General features: G+C 40.2%; 1 protein-coding gene across 1 annotated transcript; it reads left to right on the top strand.

The window, feature by feature from the left end:
- Window positions 1-8,463: 8,463 nt before the first annotated feature.
- Window positions 8,464-10,839, top strand: LOC100714756 (lymphotactin). The gene is made up of 3 exons (XM_003468683.4): window positions 8,464-8,613; window positions 9,582-9,696; window positions 10,480-10,839. The coding sequence occupies exons 1-3, from the start codon at window positions 8,553-8,555 to the stop codon at window positions 10,646-10,648; spliced, it is 345 nt and encodes a 114-aa protein (XP_003468731.1). The 5' UTR covers window positions 8,464-8,552; the 3' UTR covers window positions 10,649-10,839.
- The last annotated feature ends 5,091 nt before the right edge of the window (window positions 10,840-15,930 follow it).

The raw sequence follows: 15,930 nt of genomic DNA, 5'->3' as shown, positions 1-15,930 counted from the left end.
ATGGCTTCTCCAGAACAGGCCCCTTGCACAGCTCTCAGCCACTAATGTGATGACTTTGTGTCTTTCAAGACAGCTTGAGTCTCACTGGTACCAGAAATCAAAAAATATACCTTGCACCACAGGCATTTCAAGTTTATGGTAGACTGTGGTAAAAATGGAAGTCCTGTAAAAAAAGTATTTCTCTACTTACAGTATTAATGTTTTGATGTGACTGGTTGGACATGAAGACATTAACCCTCACCAACCTAATCTTCCATGAAGTGTGCATTCCTCAGACTCTATCACCTGTTCAGATTCTCCACTGCTGGTGAGCTGTGTAACTAAGACTATTTTTAAGCAACATCTCTGTAGTGGTCAGCACATAGCATTTCTGCCATTTCCTGAGTCTGTGTATTCCTGGCCCTGTTTTCAACATTTTGATAACCACAGACCCTTTTAGAAATTTCTTTGAGTTCTATGTTAGTGATCGCACACCTTTTATGAAGACACCTAATAAGAAGATGCCTTCAATACTTTCACTCCCAAGAAATAAGTCACTAAGACTGCTAATACATGATGTGAGAAGCTAGCTTTGACTGGGCTTCCCCTACCCCCCCAAGCCTCACCTTGGGCATTTCCTAAGGGAGTTCTTAGTTATAAATGTTTTTGTGTATTTGTTTAAATCCTTCTCTTTTCTCTGCATCTTTTACATAGCTGATTTGCTATTGAACATAACAAGAATCAGCAAACTTTTTCTATATGAACCAGATGGCAGAAATTTTAGGCCCTAGAAACCATGCAACTAATCATCTTTGTTATAGTGTACAAGCCATAGTTGATCAGTAAGCTAATGGATTTATGGCGTTCTAATAAAATTTTATTTGCAAAAATTTGGGACTAAAACTTATTTAAGTATGAGCTTATTATAGCTATCTATCAGATACAGATATTATCCCTTGATTTAAACAAACCCAGTGACACAACTCATTAAAAGTAAATTTATAGATTGGACTCTTGGAAGTCAACGTCTATGACAACAAAATTGTTTTTTGGGTTTTTGCTTTTTGTTTTTTGTTTTTCTGTCTATACAGCTCTTGATTCTTCTTTTGGTGAAAAAGTTCATTATCTTTTCATGGTATCTTCTGCAAAAGTAAAATAAAAATCAAAGTATAAAATGCAATCATTTATTAATATCAATTTCTGGAACTAAACAGTCTCAGTTACTATTATAACTGCATACAAAGTAAAATTAAACATTTGTTCCTAAACTGTGAGATAAGAAGTACAAATACACTTTACCTAGCATTAGAAAAATGAAAAGCAGAATAATAATAATGGAGAAAAGTACCTCGGAATTAAGATTCATCCTTGGCCTGGGGAATTCCACTGAAAAATATATAGTGCAGCTGAATTTCTCCCAGATAACAAGCCATCTCTGCTGGTGCTGAGTTCACCATCAGGCTGTCTCTAATTTCCATTGCTCCAGGCAGGCCCTGCGGGACACTACTGTGGTTAGCGCCCCACTCCATCCCACGCAGACTTTTAGAGCCACCATCCTTAGACAGAGCCCACACTCCAAATAGGTGTGTCTGAGATGTGTCTCCAGTTGACGTCGTCCATGTAAACAGGCTCTGTCATCAATAACATTTAGGAGATGCAGGGTTAGCCAAAGTTTGATACATAACTTCCCAGGGCTTTGAACACGCTTACTTCTGCCATGCGTTCATTCATAACATACATGTCCTAAATTTCTCAGAAATGAACTCAACCCACTGCTTTTTCATCAGACAACTTGTAGAACTGGTCTGTGGTATAAAACACCTAGGAAAGGCTGACAGACCCACACTCGCCACTTCTTCCTGCAGACCTTGGCTTTCCCACGTCTGTCCTTAGGTACCGTCTCTGTTTCACAGAGTGGCAGTCTATTTTTTTTTTATTTTATTTAAAGAAAGACTAAACAAAACAGAAAACAGGTAGAAATAATACATACGTTCAGAGAAAAAAGTAAACAGTAAGAAATCACTAGTTGATGTTTACATATTGTTTTACAAATAGTTGTTCAAGATACAAAAATGGAACATGTAAAGTGGGAATTCAAACGGCGAGACTGCAAACAGTTCTGTTCAGCTTCCAACAAAAACTTAGAAATATGGTTATCAATCCTATACACTTAAACACATATGCAGTTATCGATATCTTCATTTATGTTTAGATTAAACAAACTAAAGTAGGTTAAAATCGTTCTGAACAAAGAATAATAGTATTGCTGGATTTCACATCATGACAGAGTGGCAGTCTATTATCCAAGTGTTAACCATAGCCCAGTGTCAGTGCCCAGAAGTGAGCCTATGCTTTGTCATCCCAGAACCACTTGTGCTTCACTGAGATTCAGTGTTTCATTTCAAGTAATCAATGAGCTACCAAAGCATTTATCACTTTACCATAAACATACATGCATATAAATATTATTATATGTTTGTGATCTATATTATAGCATATGTTAATATATGAGATATGTATGTATGTATATATGTGTGTATGTATGTGTACACCCCTCACCAGAGCATGAGTCATGCCATATTTTTTACTCTAAGACAGTATCTTACATATATTTCACGGGCCCCTTGCTCAATTCTTATCAGATCATATTCTCTTCCCTTCCCTCCCCTCCTCTCCCCCTGTCACCTTTCCTTTTTTATCCTGAAATTGAAAATAAAAATGAATCCACGAACCACCCAATTTTCTTACTTTCATTTCATCATCTACCTGATACAGTCTGTGGTCTACTTTACACGGCAAAAGTGAAAGAGCATGGTTATAAATTAAATGTATTTATGTGTTATCTTACTACTGAGTATTGTGCAGACACAACATTATGAGCTTTCACTTTCCATGAGATTGACAAATGCTGTTCCCAATGTAAACATGGGACCATGAAACCAGTGAAAGCCAACTGATTGGCTGATTCCTCAAAGCCAGATTACGGTAGAACTTTCCTGGTATCCGTGGCAGAGTTTCTTACCCTCCCTCTACGATGGTATTTCTTTGTGATGGGCCATCTAATGACACACAGGAAAAGGGCCTTAGTAAATAAGTAACTTTCTATTTGTTAGTGATTACATGAGAGTCCTCCCTGAAGTGTCAGAGATGCAGGATACTTTTCTGATTTACAGAATTCTCTAGTCTAGATCTGAGGCCAGAAATAAGAAAATGAAAATATTTCATCTATTTTTTTAAGGTTGAAGTTCTCAGAACAGACATTCTTGAAAATAAGCCTAGTGTGTGTTTACAGTATGTAAGACTTTGTGCTAATTACCAATAGATATCAACCTGTTTTGTTCTTAAAACCACATAAGAAATTAAGTAGAATTACTGTCCACATTTGGTAAATGAGAAAGCTGAGGCTTGATGGGGTAAAGAGATCAGGTACTTCACTCACACTCACAAAGCTTAGTGAAGACAGAGTGCTAGACAGTGAGGGTAGAGTGAAGATTTGAACTCAGGACTGCCAGACCCCAAGGCCAACATTTCCTGTTTGCAGGACATGTTTGCCTCTCCTGGTGAAGGTCAGAACTCCATAAGCGTGTTAATGCCTAGACCTTTCCTTTTATGTACTGCTAGCACTGCTGCTGTTGAAAATTTAATAGAAAAATAGTTATCGTGAAAAAGAAGAAAGGACAAACATTACAATGAAAATGGAATTCATAATACACTTTCAAAATTATCTACTTTACCAGTAGCCAAAGCTTTTAAAATTGAACAACAATGAGATGCATGTTATGACTTAGCACCCAGACACTGGCAGTGGGTTCAATGATTGTCAAAACCATGTATTGGTAAAGATTTGGGGAAACAGCTTCTTTTATTTCTTACTGGGCAGACTGGAAAGTAGGTCCTATTTGACCTACTGTAAACTACAATTTTTTTCAGAATGTACAGCCAGCCAGCTTCATTCTTACACATTCAACCTTTTCACACTTTTTTTAAGAAAGCAATATTGTGCAGGAAATAGATACCCTGAACAGACTTCCTGTAGACAATTTACAACAAAGATATGTACAGATAAGTATGAAAAGTTCAAAGAAATGGTATGCTAAGTGCTGTGTGGTTAGGACTGACAAAAGGACAGAACATGAGGATTCATCGTTAGGGGATTAGACGTGGACCAGAATACACGCTAGTACAGGGCTTCTTGGTTCGGCCTTGGTGTGTGCACTCCTAGTTCAAATCTTCACTGCAATTCACTAAACTTCATGAGCGCGAGTTATTAAAATCTCATAACTGTGTCAAGCCTCAGGTTTCTCATCTACCAAAAGTAGATGACAATTCTACTTAATTTTTACATCGTTTTAAGGATAACGCCCATTCGTCATTAGTGCAAAGCCTCAGGCACTACATACACACAACTATGCCCACAACCATAAGATGCTGGAGAAAAGCACAGGATGAAAGATGCACAGAGAGGTATTTGGGAGAAGAGCCATCAACAGTGGGTTTGGAACTGGAGAACAGGACTTAGGTGAATGCCACGTTTTAAAAAATGTTTTGTATGGTGTCTAAACTTCTTTACAATAATCACACTGTCAGAAAAAAAGCACAATAAATCTTTTCATTTATGGATAAAAACTAACATATTACCTTACTAAGATGTACTATATTGAGGCATGCCTCAGAGAACAAACCAGTCACAGTAATCTTTCTCTCATATTCATTCTTTTAAAATTGAACCCCCAGAACATAATTGAATTAATTATAAATATTCAGCCATGGTAGGGCATGGGGAACCTTATTTACTCCTTGCATGAGACACAGATCTAGATTACATTTCCCTGCTTCCTATCCTCCCATTCTGTCCTTGCTCCTCAGCTACAGCCCTAGCACCCTGCACCCACCCCGTCTCATCTGTCCTTGCTTGTCGATGGACCTAGATCATTGTTTCTCAATCATAAAATGTTACCAAAGAACACATCCCACCTCTGGGTAGTAAATAGAGGGAGAGTTGGCAAGTTGGAAGTTTTGGACTAAAGCAAAGAGAACCTCAGGAAGGAGGCTGGTCACCAAATACTGGGAAGGGATTGCTGTAATTCCTGTGCTTCACTAGATCAGCCTAGGAGGAGAGGAAAAAGCTACAGAGAAAAATGATCCAGCAAGCTGATTAATCCAGGCGCTACAGGTGTGAGCTAGGAACTGACAGGGCTCAGAGGAGATGCCATGATGTGCAGTCGTTTAATCAAGTGCTTAAAATCAGGAAATTTATTAGGGTTGAAGAGCTAAATATATAATTAAACCTCAGTACCCCATGTGCACTAATTTAAATTGAATACAATCTTCTTTATTTGTACTGACAAACTAAAAGTGAAGAATTCACACTGAGAAGTTATAAAATTTTCTTTCAATATGCTAAGTAAAATCTCAGCATTTAGTCAAATTGTTTACTTGATTGAAAGCCTGAGGAGCCAAAGGCATTATCTCTTCATTTTATGTTTCTTTTTACCATTTATGTTATTTATTATTTAAATAAATGGACAAGATTGTGTTCACCAGGGGCTGGGGATTTAGCTCAGCGGCATAAACTCCTGCCTTACAAGCAGGCAGTCGTGAGTTCGATCCCCGGTACCGATAAAAAAAAAAAAAAGGATTGTATTCACCATGAACAGCATAATGTTTTAAAGCATATGTACACGGCATTTGTAGAAAGACTGTATTTAGTTAATTAACACACTCATTGACTCATTTCTTTTTGTGCTGAGAACACTTTATATCTCTTAGCAGTTTTTAAGAACACAATATGGGGGCTGGGGATTTAGCTCAGCGGCATAGGCGCCTGCCTTGCAAGCAGGCAGTCGTGAGTTCGATCCCCGGTACCGATAAAAACGAAAAAAGACAAAAAAAAAAAAAAAAAGAAGAACACAATATATTGTTAAGGTTTTGAAGGCCTATAATGCCTTCATTATTCTGTTTTGATCAGTTTTATACCACTTTGTTTTGTACAAATTCATTGTGTGTGAAGATATAGACAATTATGTAGAAGAAAACAAGACATTATGGTAGCCACCTATTGATCTCCTGTTGTCTTGCTTTGAAATCTGTGTCACTTACATTTTTTTCTTCTGATCTGCTTTGTTATGTTTAGTCTTACCCTCTTTAAAATAAAAAAAATTGTTAACATAGTTACCTTTTGTACAACAGATCTCTTGAACTTACTTCTGTCCTAGCTGAGGGTGGTATTCCTTGACTAATATCATCACCCTATTGCCTTCTCCCTGCCTGGCACAACCCCTGGAAAGTACTATTTTCTCCTGTGCTTCTGGAAGAATCACTCTTTCATGTTCCACATCTGAGTGAGAATATGTGGCATTTGTCTCTGTTTGTCTGTGTTACTTCACTTTACACAGTGCCCTAATTGTTCAATCACAACATTGCAAAAGTCAGGATTTTCTACTTTGTATGGAGGAACGTGTTCCATTGTGTACATAGACCACATTTTCTTTATCCATTCATGTATGTGAATGTATATTTAATCCATTAATATGTATGTGAATGTGTTTGCTGCTAATACTTAGGTGGATTTCACTTTTGTCAGTTATGAATAGCAACACAGTAAGACTGGTCAGACTGGCAACTCTTTAGTGCATTTTCTTTGCTTTGAAGATATACCCAGTAGATCACATGGGTATATGGATCACATGATAGTTCTATTTCTAACTTAATGGGTTTTTTTTTTGAGAAAATTCCATGTTGTCCTTCATACTGGCTATAATAACTTCCATTCCTAACGGCAGTATACCAAAGTCCTATTCTTCAACAAGTCTAAGATGACTCCCATGTAAAATCAGATTTAGAAATTGGATGGAAGAGAGAACATTATGTCAAAGAGAAGCAGCAGTTTGCAAGAAAGATGTTTAGAGATTAAAACTCAATGCCACAGAGGTAGGAGTACTTTAATTCTAAAGTTCAGGGTAAAGACTGGTTGGAAAAAATCTCTGTATTTATCATGGAAAAAAGAATTCGTATATTCATACTAGCAATGGCAAATCCTTTAACTATACCTATATTCAATAAATAGATTTATTAATATTTATGTGTAGTGGAAACAGAAAAAAATGAGTGCCAGGAAGGTTGTGGTGCACCTGATGTACTGAAATCCTGCTGGAGAATTGCAAATTCTACAAAACTATATGTTGGCCAGACTCTATAGCAAACAGAGGAATTACAGAGATAATTATTTGATTTAACCCAGGACTCCTGATTATTATTAAAGGGATATAATCCAGTACATAATAATGAAAATTGATCCCACAACTGTGATGCTTATTATAACAACAAGATAGTTTAATATGTATGTGGATATATTTGCGCTAAGTGGAAATATAAAGGCTGAAAAAACATGGAAAGATTTAAATTGTTGTTAAAACATTTGTAATGATCATAATAATGTAAGTGTAATAATAGATAAATCTGGAAAAGTATTAAAAAGGAAATTGTCAAAATAGCATAGCTTTCTCTTTTTTAAAAAAAGTCAAGCACTTCCCCTCCCTGGTAAGCAGTGGCAGTGTGGCAGACTGCGGCCCTTCCAGGGGGAGAACCAGCAGCAGCTCCTGAGATCCACACCATGTTGGAACTTAGGACGCTGTGAAACCAAACAAGCAGCCTGCCTCCCTGCTAAGAATAGTGAACCTACTGATGCACGGCCTAGAGTCAAACATCCCACTTCCTCTGCCCCCCTTCTCCCCCCCCCCCCGCCCCCAGCCGCTCAATAGTAAATGGGAACCAGAAATCTGAGTGTCTCCTGGGAGGTTGACCATAGCAAATAAGGGGACTTCCTTCTACCATCTCTTTGAAGGTAAATATTTTTATTACTATTTTGCTCTTTTCTGATTAATGGTACTGCTCTATTCAATATTCTGTTTTGATAAGTTCTATAGTGTTCTATATTTCATCTCATTTTGATATATGTGATTGAAAGAACAACTATTATAAGGATAACAAAATATACTGTGATACCTATTGCTGTTATCCCGGTAACTTGCTGTGAAGTTTTGTACCAATTTCACTGTACGATCTTAGTTGGCTTTATTCTGTCTTGTTCTGTTGTATACTTTCAAAATAAAATTTTAAAAAAAGTTACAGTGCAAGGACAACTTTTAATAGTGCCCTTAAAGAGGCAGAGGAGATGGGCCACAGTGACCACTTCTCTTCATGTCCTTTACGCTGTCCCCACGCTGGGCAGTGGCACTGACAGAGCTGTGGGGCACATCTACAGTGGAAGGTCTGACTCTGGTGGCTGGAGATGAGACTATCACGTTTTCTTTATGTATAAATTTGGTTTCGTTGACAGGTTCACCACAGAAGAGGAAAAGACCATAGTGTGGTGGGGTTAGCACGAACAGGGCAAAGGAACTTTTTTTTTCTAAGAAAAAAGCATCAGTGTTGCAAAGACTTTCCACTATTCCACGCCCACCCCAAAAGCCCCCTCTCTCCCCAGGAAGTGTATTGACCACTGCAGGAATAAAAGAGTCTGTCGAGGAGGCCGACGATCACTCTCTCCTGACAGAACTCAGCAAGACCCCAACATGAGACTTCTCCTCCTGGCCATCCTGGGCGCCTGCTGCCTGGCCGCATGCACTGTGGAAGGTAAGTGGAGAAGCTGCTTGGGAGACCAGGAGCAGGGGTGCAGGCGGGTGGGCACACAGGTTTGGGGTCTAAACAGGGTTTTGACTGCAGGAAACTGCAGCCCCAAGCTGAGCACAGACTCCCTATATGCAAACGGAGAGGCGATTTAACCCCAGGGCAGTTGGTAGACTCCCCAGACAGGGAGAACTGGGTTAGTATCTGACTTCAGTTCTTCCTAATTGGATGGTCTGGGGTAAATTTCCAAACTATTCTGGGCCTATGTCCATCAGTGCTTAGAAACTTGGATCTTTGTTTACCACACCCTTAATATTATTAACTCTCCCAAGTTACTTTTCCCTTCTGCAAAGTAACATGGTTCTCTAAACTGAACAATTTAATTTCTCTTGGCCCATTCCTTTGAGGATGACATTCAGGAAACCCACCCTTCATACAGTTCACATTTTATTTACCATTAAAATGAAAAGACTAGTCAAAAACGAGCTGCTTCTTCCATTGAATTGTCCCTCTCCTAAATTTCTCTCCATCACGTTATCTCTTTTACTACAGCATGGTGACACTTACACTATGTGAAATTGTTCCCTCTTTTCTCCTGTTTGTTGCCCTGACTCCCACTAGAAGATGTGATTCAGGAAAGCAGGGTCTGTGTCTGTCCTCTTGAGAGCCTTCAGCACTAGGGTCACAACAGGCAGGGGACAAATAGCTGCTGTAGAAATGGATAAGTGTCTAAGGCACAGATAATGCTTTGCTATGTTGTCTCACTATGATCAGGTGCCTGAATCTATATGCTTGATTTAAATTTTTAAAATTAGTTAAATATTTACTAAGACTACACAATGTACAGGAGACTAAAGTTGCCAGTAAGGACCATCTCCTCCCAAAAGGAACAGTGGCCATATGTTCCTAACGCATTCTTGGAGTAATTCAACAGGTGATTATTGACTTACAGTTTTATTCATTTTTTTAACCAGGGGTGGGGAGTGAAGTCCCCGAAAGCAGTGTCTGTATGAGTCTAAGAGTCCACCCACTGCCACTGAACAGAATCAAGACCTACACCATCAAGGAGGGCCCCATGAGGGCAGTGATGTGAGTGTCTCCCCGTGGCAGGCTTGGTGTAGAGAAACAGAACCGTCAGGAAATACAGGTCGGAGTGGAGGGAAGCCCCCACTTCACCCTCAGCCCCCTCATTGTCCGTATTTACCATGTCTTCATGCAGCCCTTGTAAATAATGATCATTGCCAAAATTCAGCCTCCAAATAAAGAATGTAAGTCGTCTTACAGAAGAGTCTGGCTGGAAACCACATGAGTGCTGAACCCAGCTGTACAATTGAGGGTTAGACATGACGGCCCTGGGCCAGGACTTGCCTGCAGAGCCCGAGTAAGCATGGAACCAGGCAGAGGACCGAGCACACAGTGTCAGTGAGTGGCATCGAAGGTCACTCTCTCTCCAGATCTCATTTTTCAGAGTAGCAGTTCCCCTCCCCCAACACATATTTATAGGCTTTACTCTAAGAAATTAAAGAAATCACCTTCAATCCAAAAAATAAGTGTGTCTAGGTTTGAAAAAGAATAGGAGATGTAATAACTGAACTAAAGGGGATTTAACTAGGGGATTTTAATTGTCCAGTTTAATTATAACATTTGACCGAACTGGTGGCAAAAAGTCTGTACATTATGGGGGGCAAAGGATCCAGGATCTACCTAGAGACATTCCTCCTTTATGTTAAAGCAATGACAAGAGAACAGTGTGCCTTGCAGTCTGTGAGTTCTTAGTTTATTTCTTTGGTTAATGTCTAGGTAAGCTTCCTTTGTTTGGTCTGGGGCTTGGAGACTGCGGCTAATATCATCTCTGTTTTCCTTACATTGCAGTTTTATTACCAAACGTGAATTGAAAGTCTGTGCTCACCCAGAAGCCACGTGGGTGAAAAAGGCACTCAAAAGCATTCACAGCAAGTCCAGCACCAGAAGAAACGTGACCCAGATCCACCCAACAGGAGCCCAGCAGTCCACCTATACGACAGTGACCCTGCCCCAATAAAGGGCTTCCAGTACCCTGTCCCCTCCATAGCTGGCCAGCTCATGTCCTTCCACAAGCTCAAGGACTTGTTAGGTTAGACTCATCTTTTTGAAAGTGCTGCATGAGTAAAATTATATTATTGTATTTTAATTTTCATGTCTTTCGTGTTCATTTAGATGCCATAATTAATAAATGTTTATTGTTCAAAATTATTCTGAGGCCTATTCATTAAACATAGGGAACAGTAATATATTCCTGATGCTGTGTTCATGACCTCACAGGGTCTCTCTTCAAAGATGACCAAGGTGGGAGAGGTTCTGGCCCGTGTCCATCACAGATGAAAGCTATGTTCATCGCTCTGAGGTTCCAGGTTGTAATGATTCTCTAAACTTGAGTTAAAGGAGACACAAGATCTATGTCAACCTGTTATGTTGTCCTCATAACAGAACAAAGTTCTACTTACATAATAAAGAAGGAAATCATCCAATTGTCATTGCCTTCCTATTATGAGGGTCCACTGCTCAAAAAGTGACTTTACTCAAGTTCGATCGCAAGGAAATAATTCTCTTACTTGTTTATTTCTTGTGATCTCCTAGCCAAGGAGAGGAAGACAAGACTTGTCATTTCTTTCACTTTTCAGTTAGTTAAAGTCAGACTTTTGGTGTAAAAGTATGTATATGTATTCAGACAAAAATCAATGATTTTTGAATTAGGCAATACCTTACCATCTTATGATTGTTTCTGTGATTGTCACTACAATGTAATTATCAAGGAAGTTAGGGTTTTAACACTCCCCAGATACATTCAAGTGGAATATTTCTTGATATAATCGCAATTTTCTTCACATTTCTAATTAAATTTTCTTTCAGTCACTCAACACCTCAGAGTCTTGTTGTCTTGTATTCTCACTAAACTACTGGCATGCTTCATGTTTATAGTTCTGCTTTCCAGGAAGCTAAAGAGACAAACGCTAATCTATCTGCCTCTGAGTGGGAAGAGCTGGCCTTCTCTTGATAGTTCCAACAGCAGAGACATCCCAGCCATTCTCTACACCTGAGGAGCTCTCAGCAATAGCCACAGCCATTGTGGGGTGAGTGAGGGGGACCTGTTGGAACCAACTCACTTCTAGTCAAATAACTAAGAAGTCAGGGTGCATTCAATTAAAAAGTTGTCCCCTTGACAAAGATGGGGTCACCTACCCCATCTCATTGCCATTTGTCCACAATAACTTTCAAAGATGTTTTAAAGAAAATAAGCTCTTAGCAAGACTATAACTCGTGCTCTACCGGGCTGACAGTGAACCAGGTCACCAATAAGGAGTAAAGGGTTTCCCGACTGGCTTTCTCTTCCCAAGTATCTCCCTGACCCCTGGGTTCCCATGATGTAACAGTAACCAGCCTGCAGGAGAAGTGGGTAGCACATACTTCTCATTTTGTAGCACCTCAACTTTTTGGTAGTAAATACCTAGTTTTTATTATGCAACCAGAATTATTTTGTGGCTTAACAGTATTAGCTCATTTAATAGCATTCATACTTCAATTTTGGACAAAACAACTGAGGCATGAAAAAGTTAATTGATTTTCTTAAGATCCCTGGTTTGGCCAGGGGTAGAGCTCAGATCTGAGCCCACAGAAGCACAGCCCCCAGTTAAGGCTGTCAGTAGTCATGTCCTGAGCCTTCCTCTCAGAAGACAGGACCCTTCAGACCAAAGCAGATCGAAAGACTCATAAAGAGACCACTCAGGTTGGCAGAGTATCCCCCTCGCTGATTTCATTTCTTCTTTGGTAAATGTGCACTGCAGGCCTACTACATGCCAGAAGCTGGAGATGCAGCAGTAAACATAAAAAAAAAAATCCCTTCTTCGTTCTGAAAATCTCCCCCTTCCCCTTTTCCCTGTGGACCTGACAGTTCCCTTCCATCTTCACCTGGCTCACATGGTACAGGTGCTCGCTGTGTGTCTGCACCGCCCAGGTGCTGTGCTGGGGAATGCAGGGTAAGCAGACCCCTAGCCTTCATGTCCTCCAGCAAGCTCACACTGGGGCAGAAGCAAAAGCAGAAGCAGAAGCAGAAGCAGAAGCAGAAGCAGAAGTAGGCAGACAGCAGATGCTTCAGCAGAGTAGAATATGAGAAAGGATGGGGCTACAGAACATTGGGCACACAGAGCAAATCTGTGCCCATTGCATGTGTAGCAGGGATCAGGACAACTTCCCCTCAAAATTGACCTGAAGGATGAATCAGAGTCACCCTATGCCCATGCATCCCAGGCAAAGGCGGCAAGCAGCGCATACGGAGGCCTGTAGGTGAGAAAAACCGAGGTGCTTAAAGAAATGTGAGTAGTGCCTGCGACAGCGGGACAGGTGGGGCGGACCGCAGGAGCAGTGGGTGAGGGTGACTGGAGGGGCAGAGGCCATGACCTGAAGGTCCGTGTCTGATGGACCAAGGAGCGTACCCTTGGTTTTAAAGAACAAGGGAAACAGCATCAGTTGCCGAATAGAAGATAAAGCATAGAGAACAAGACAAGAGCCATTTAGGAGGAGGCATGGATGTGGTGACTTTTGAACCTGACCTGGCATGGAGCAACCCAGAGTTCCTTTTCCTGCTTAGTCAGGGAGCACAGCAGTTGTGGAGGACTTTCCAACTGGCAGTGTGGCCTGGGTGTGCATGTCACATGCATTGGCCAACACTCAGTTCACTAATTTCTTTGGATGCAAGGAACCAAGACTGGGGTGAGGTGAAATATTTATGGGACTTCACTTACAATTTGCATGATTTCTTTATTAAACTCATATCAGATCTGTGGGAATAAAATTAGAGTCACTCTTCCAGGAGAAGTAGGAGGTGGGACTGAAGAGCAATGAAAATGCATTAGTGCAGTTCTCAAGCTCCACGGATCAAACCCCTTCTGATTATTCAGTGTCCTGAATATTCATTGAGCACCTACAGAGTTCCAAGGGCACAGGATCCTGTCTGTATCATGAAGCCTAGATGGTATCAAAGCCACTCCCATTCGGATGTTCCAAAGGGCCCAGCTCAGGGCTCAGCTCCTCTGGGAGAACTTCCTGATGTCCTCCGCCCACATGAGGTGACTCTCACACACCTACTCAGCCTCTGTGTTCACCTCTGGTATTGCTGCTGACACCCTAAAATACCATTTTCTGTGCCTTGTTTTCTGTCTCACTTAGAAATTGAGGTAGGGACTATAAAGAAGCAATTAATTATATCTATTTGCTCTTTCTTGTGAGCACAAACCTAGATATTCCTGTCCCATCTTGGGCCTGGGACAGAGTTCTACAGCAATATGAGAACAAGCAGTGAGTGTTGATTCTAGCTTGGTCTGGTAAGAACATCCACCCACAGTCAACCATGTACTTCCCTTTCTGGCTGACAAGAAAGAGAAAAAATGTCCAGCACCACTGGAAAGTTCAAAGCCCTTGTTAAAAATGACTTCTTCCAACCAAAAGCCACAAGGGACTGTCACATAAATACATAAAACTGAAGCCTTTTTGTACAAAGGCATTGAGAATCAGGTTTCCATCTATCACAGCAGGTAGGATGCTTAAAAGAGATATATGCATGTATGAAATAGGAAAATTTGAACACACTTTAGATTACTTTTTTCAAAAATCAAAAGTAGAAGTCATATATACAATGTAGTAAAAGTTAGTTAAAGAAAAAAATATTTTCTTTGTCATCAAAGAAAGCTCCACGGAGCTGAGCACAGTGGTACACACCTGTGACCTCGGTACTCTGGGTGTCTGGGGCAGGGAGAGTGAGAGTTTGAATCCAGCCCAAGCAACTTTGTGCCTTAGTGAAGTGCTGTTTCAAAATACATTTTTTTTTAAAAAAAGTGCTAAGGATGTAGGTCAGTGAAGGTGCTGGGTTCAAGTTCTAATGGGAGGGTGAGGTTTTAATAAGAAAATATTAAGAGAGATAGTTCCACATGGAGAGAAAAAATAACACCCACACCTAAGAGGTGGAAAGGATAAAAATACATTAATTGGAGCCTGATTTTTGTAACTGATAGGTTTTCTCTCAGGGTAGTGAAAAGCAAGAACAAAGAAAGAAAAACAAGATAAAAGTCTTTATTGCAGGCACGGGAGGGCTGTGGAAGAGTACAAGCTCCCCTGAGGACAAAGACGCTGTGAGCTTTTATTCGGTTTGACAGAGGGTGGAGTTTGAAGGGGTGGGCAGACTGACATTATGACAGCTGATTGGGGGAATGTTGGCTCTCACACGAAAAATGGGAAGTTCGATTTTTGGGTTTGCAAGAACACGGAAGTCAGTGTTGCAGGGATGAGCTGGCCAGTATCATGTTGGGCAGGCACCATGCTGAGCCTGGCAGTGTTTCACATGGGCAGAACCCATCAGTAATTCCTTCTTTTTTATTTTTATTTTAAGTGTTTGCAGTACATTATGCTTACATTCATTATGGAGAGTTAATACGTGTGCAAATCTTAATTCATACATAACATACTTTAATTCTTTTTACACCCCTTCTCTCCCCTCCCTCCATCACTTGGTCCCCTTTCCATTTGCAAAACAATCTATCTCCCTGTTCCCTATTATCTACTTATTGTCTTGCAGCTTAATTTATTTAGTTTTATAAGAGAAATCATACAATATTCAAACTTGTGTGTCTCTGGTTTACTTCACTTAACATTATGGTCTCAAGGTGCATCCTTTTTCCTACAAATGACTCAAATCTGTCCCTTTTAAAGCAAACTAATATTCCATAGAGCAAACATATTATATAGAAAAAAACAGGAAATTAAATTGGAGTGGTATATTTTCAAATTTGAAAAGTTTTAAATAGACTAAGGAATTCAGCCTTGGCCTTTGCAGTGCCCCAAGTGACTCACTGTAGGTTTTGAGCAGAACTTTAGGAAGGTGGCAGTAACACCTGAACAGCAAAAAAGGAACCCCATAGCCACAATCCAAGACTGTGTCAGGAGTATCTGCACAAAAACTCTCCATGGGCCGCTTACATCTCAGCTTTCAAAGTAACGTGAAAATGTTGAAACACCAAAGTACAATACAAGTGGCAGCTATTATTTTGATTGCTATAGACATTATAAATGTGAAGGAAGGGTTTGAAATTCCAATAAGCTGATGTCAATTGTCTAATCAAGCAGCCCATTTAAAGAAAAGTTGGAGGTGGGAAGCAAAACGCTAAACTAATACCTAGAGTGAGGTTTGTCCTTTTTCAAACTTTTCTGCGCCCTCCCTGAGTCTGTAAATTCAGAGCCAACCACTTCAGAGCCACAGGGAACGTGAGAAGTTGAAGACAGACATGGGCCAGATAA

Source organism: Cavia porcellus, unplaced genomic scaffold (genome assembly GCF_034190915.1).
Source record: "Cavia porcellus strain 051 isolate PalLab524CR breed Dunkin Hartley unplaced genomic scaffold, mCavPor4.1 scaffold_7, whole genome shotgun sequence".
NCBI lineage: Eukaryota > Metazoa > Chordata > Mammalia > Rodentia > Caviidae > Cavia > Cavia porcellus.
The sequence above is the reverse complement of the archived record's forward strand: the minus strand, read 5'-3'. Positions and strand labels throughout refer to the sequence as shown.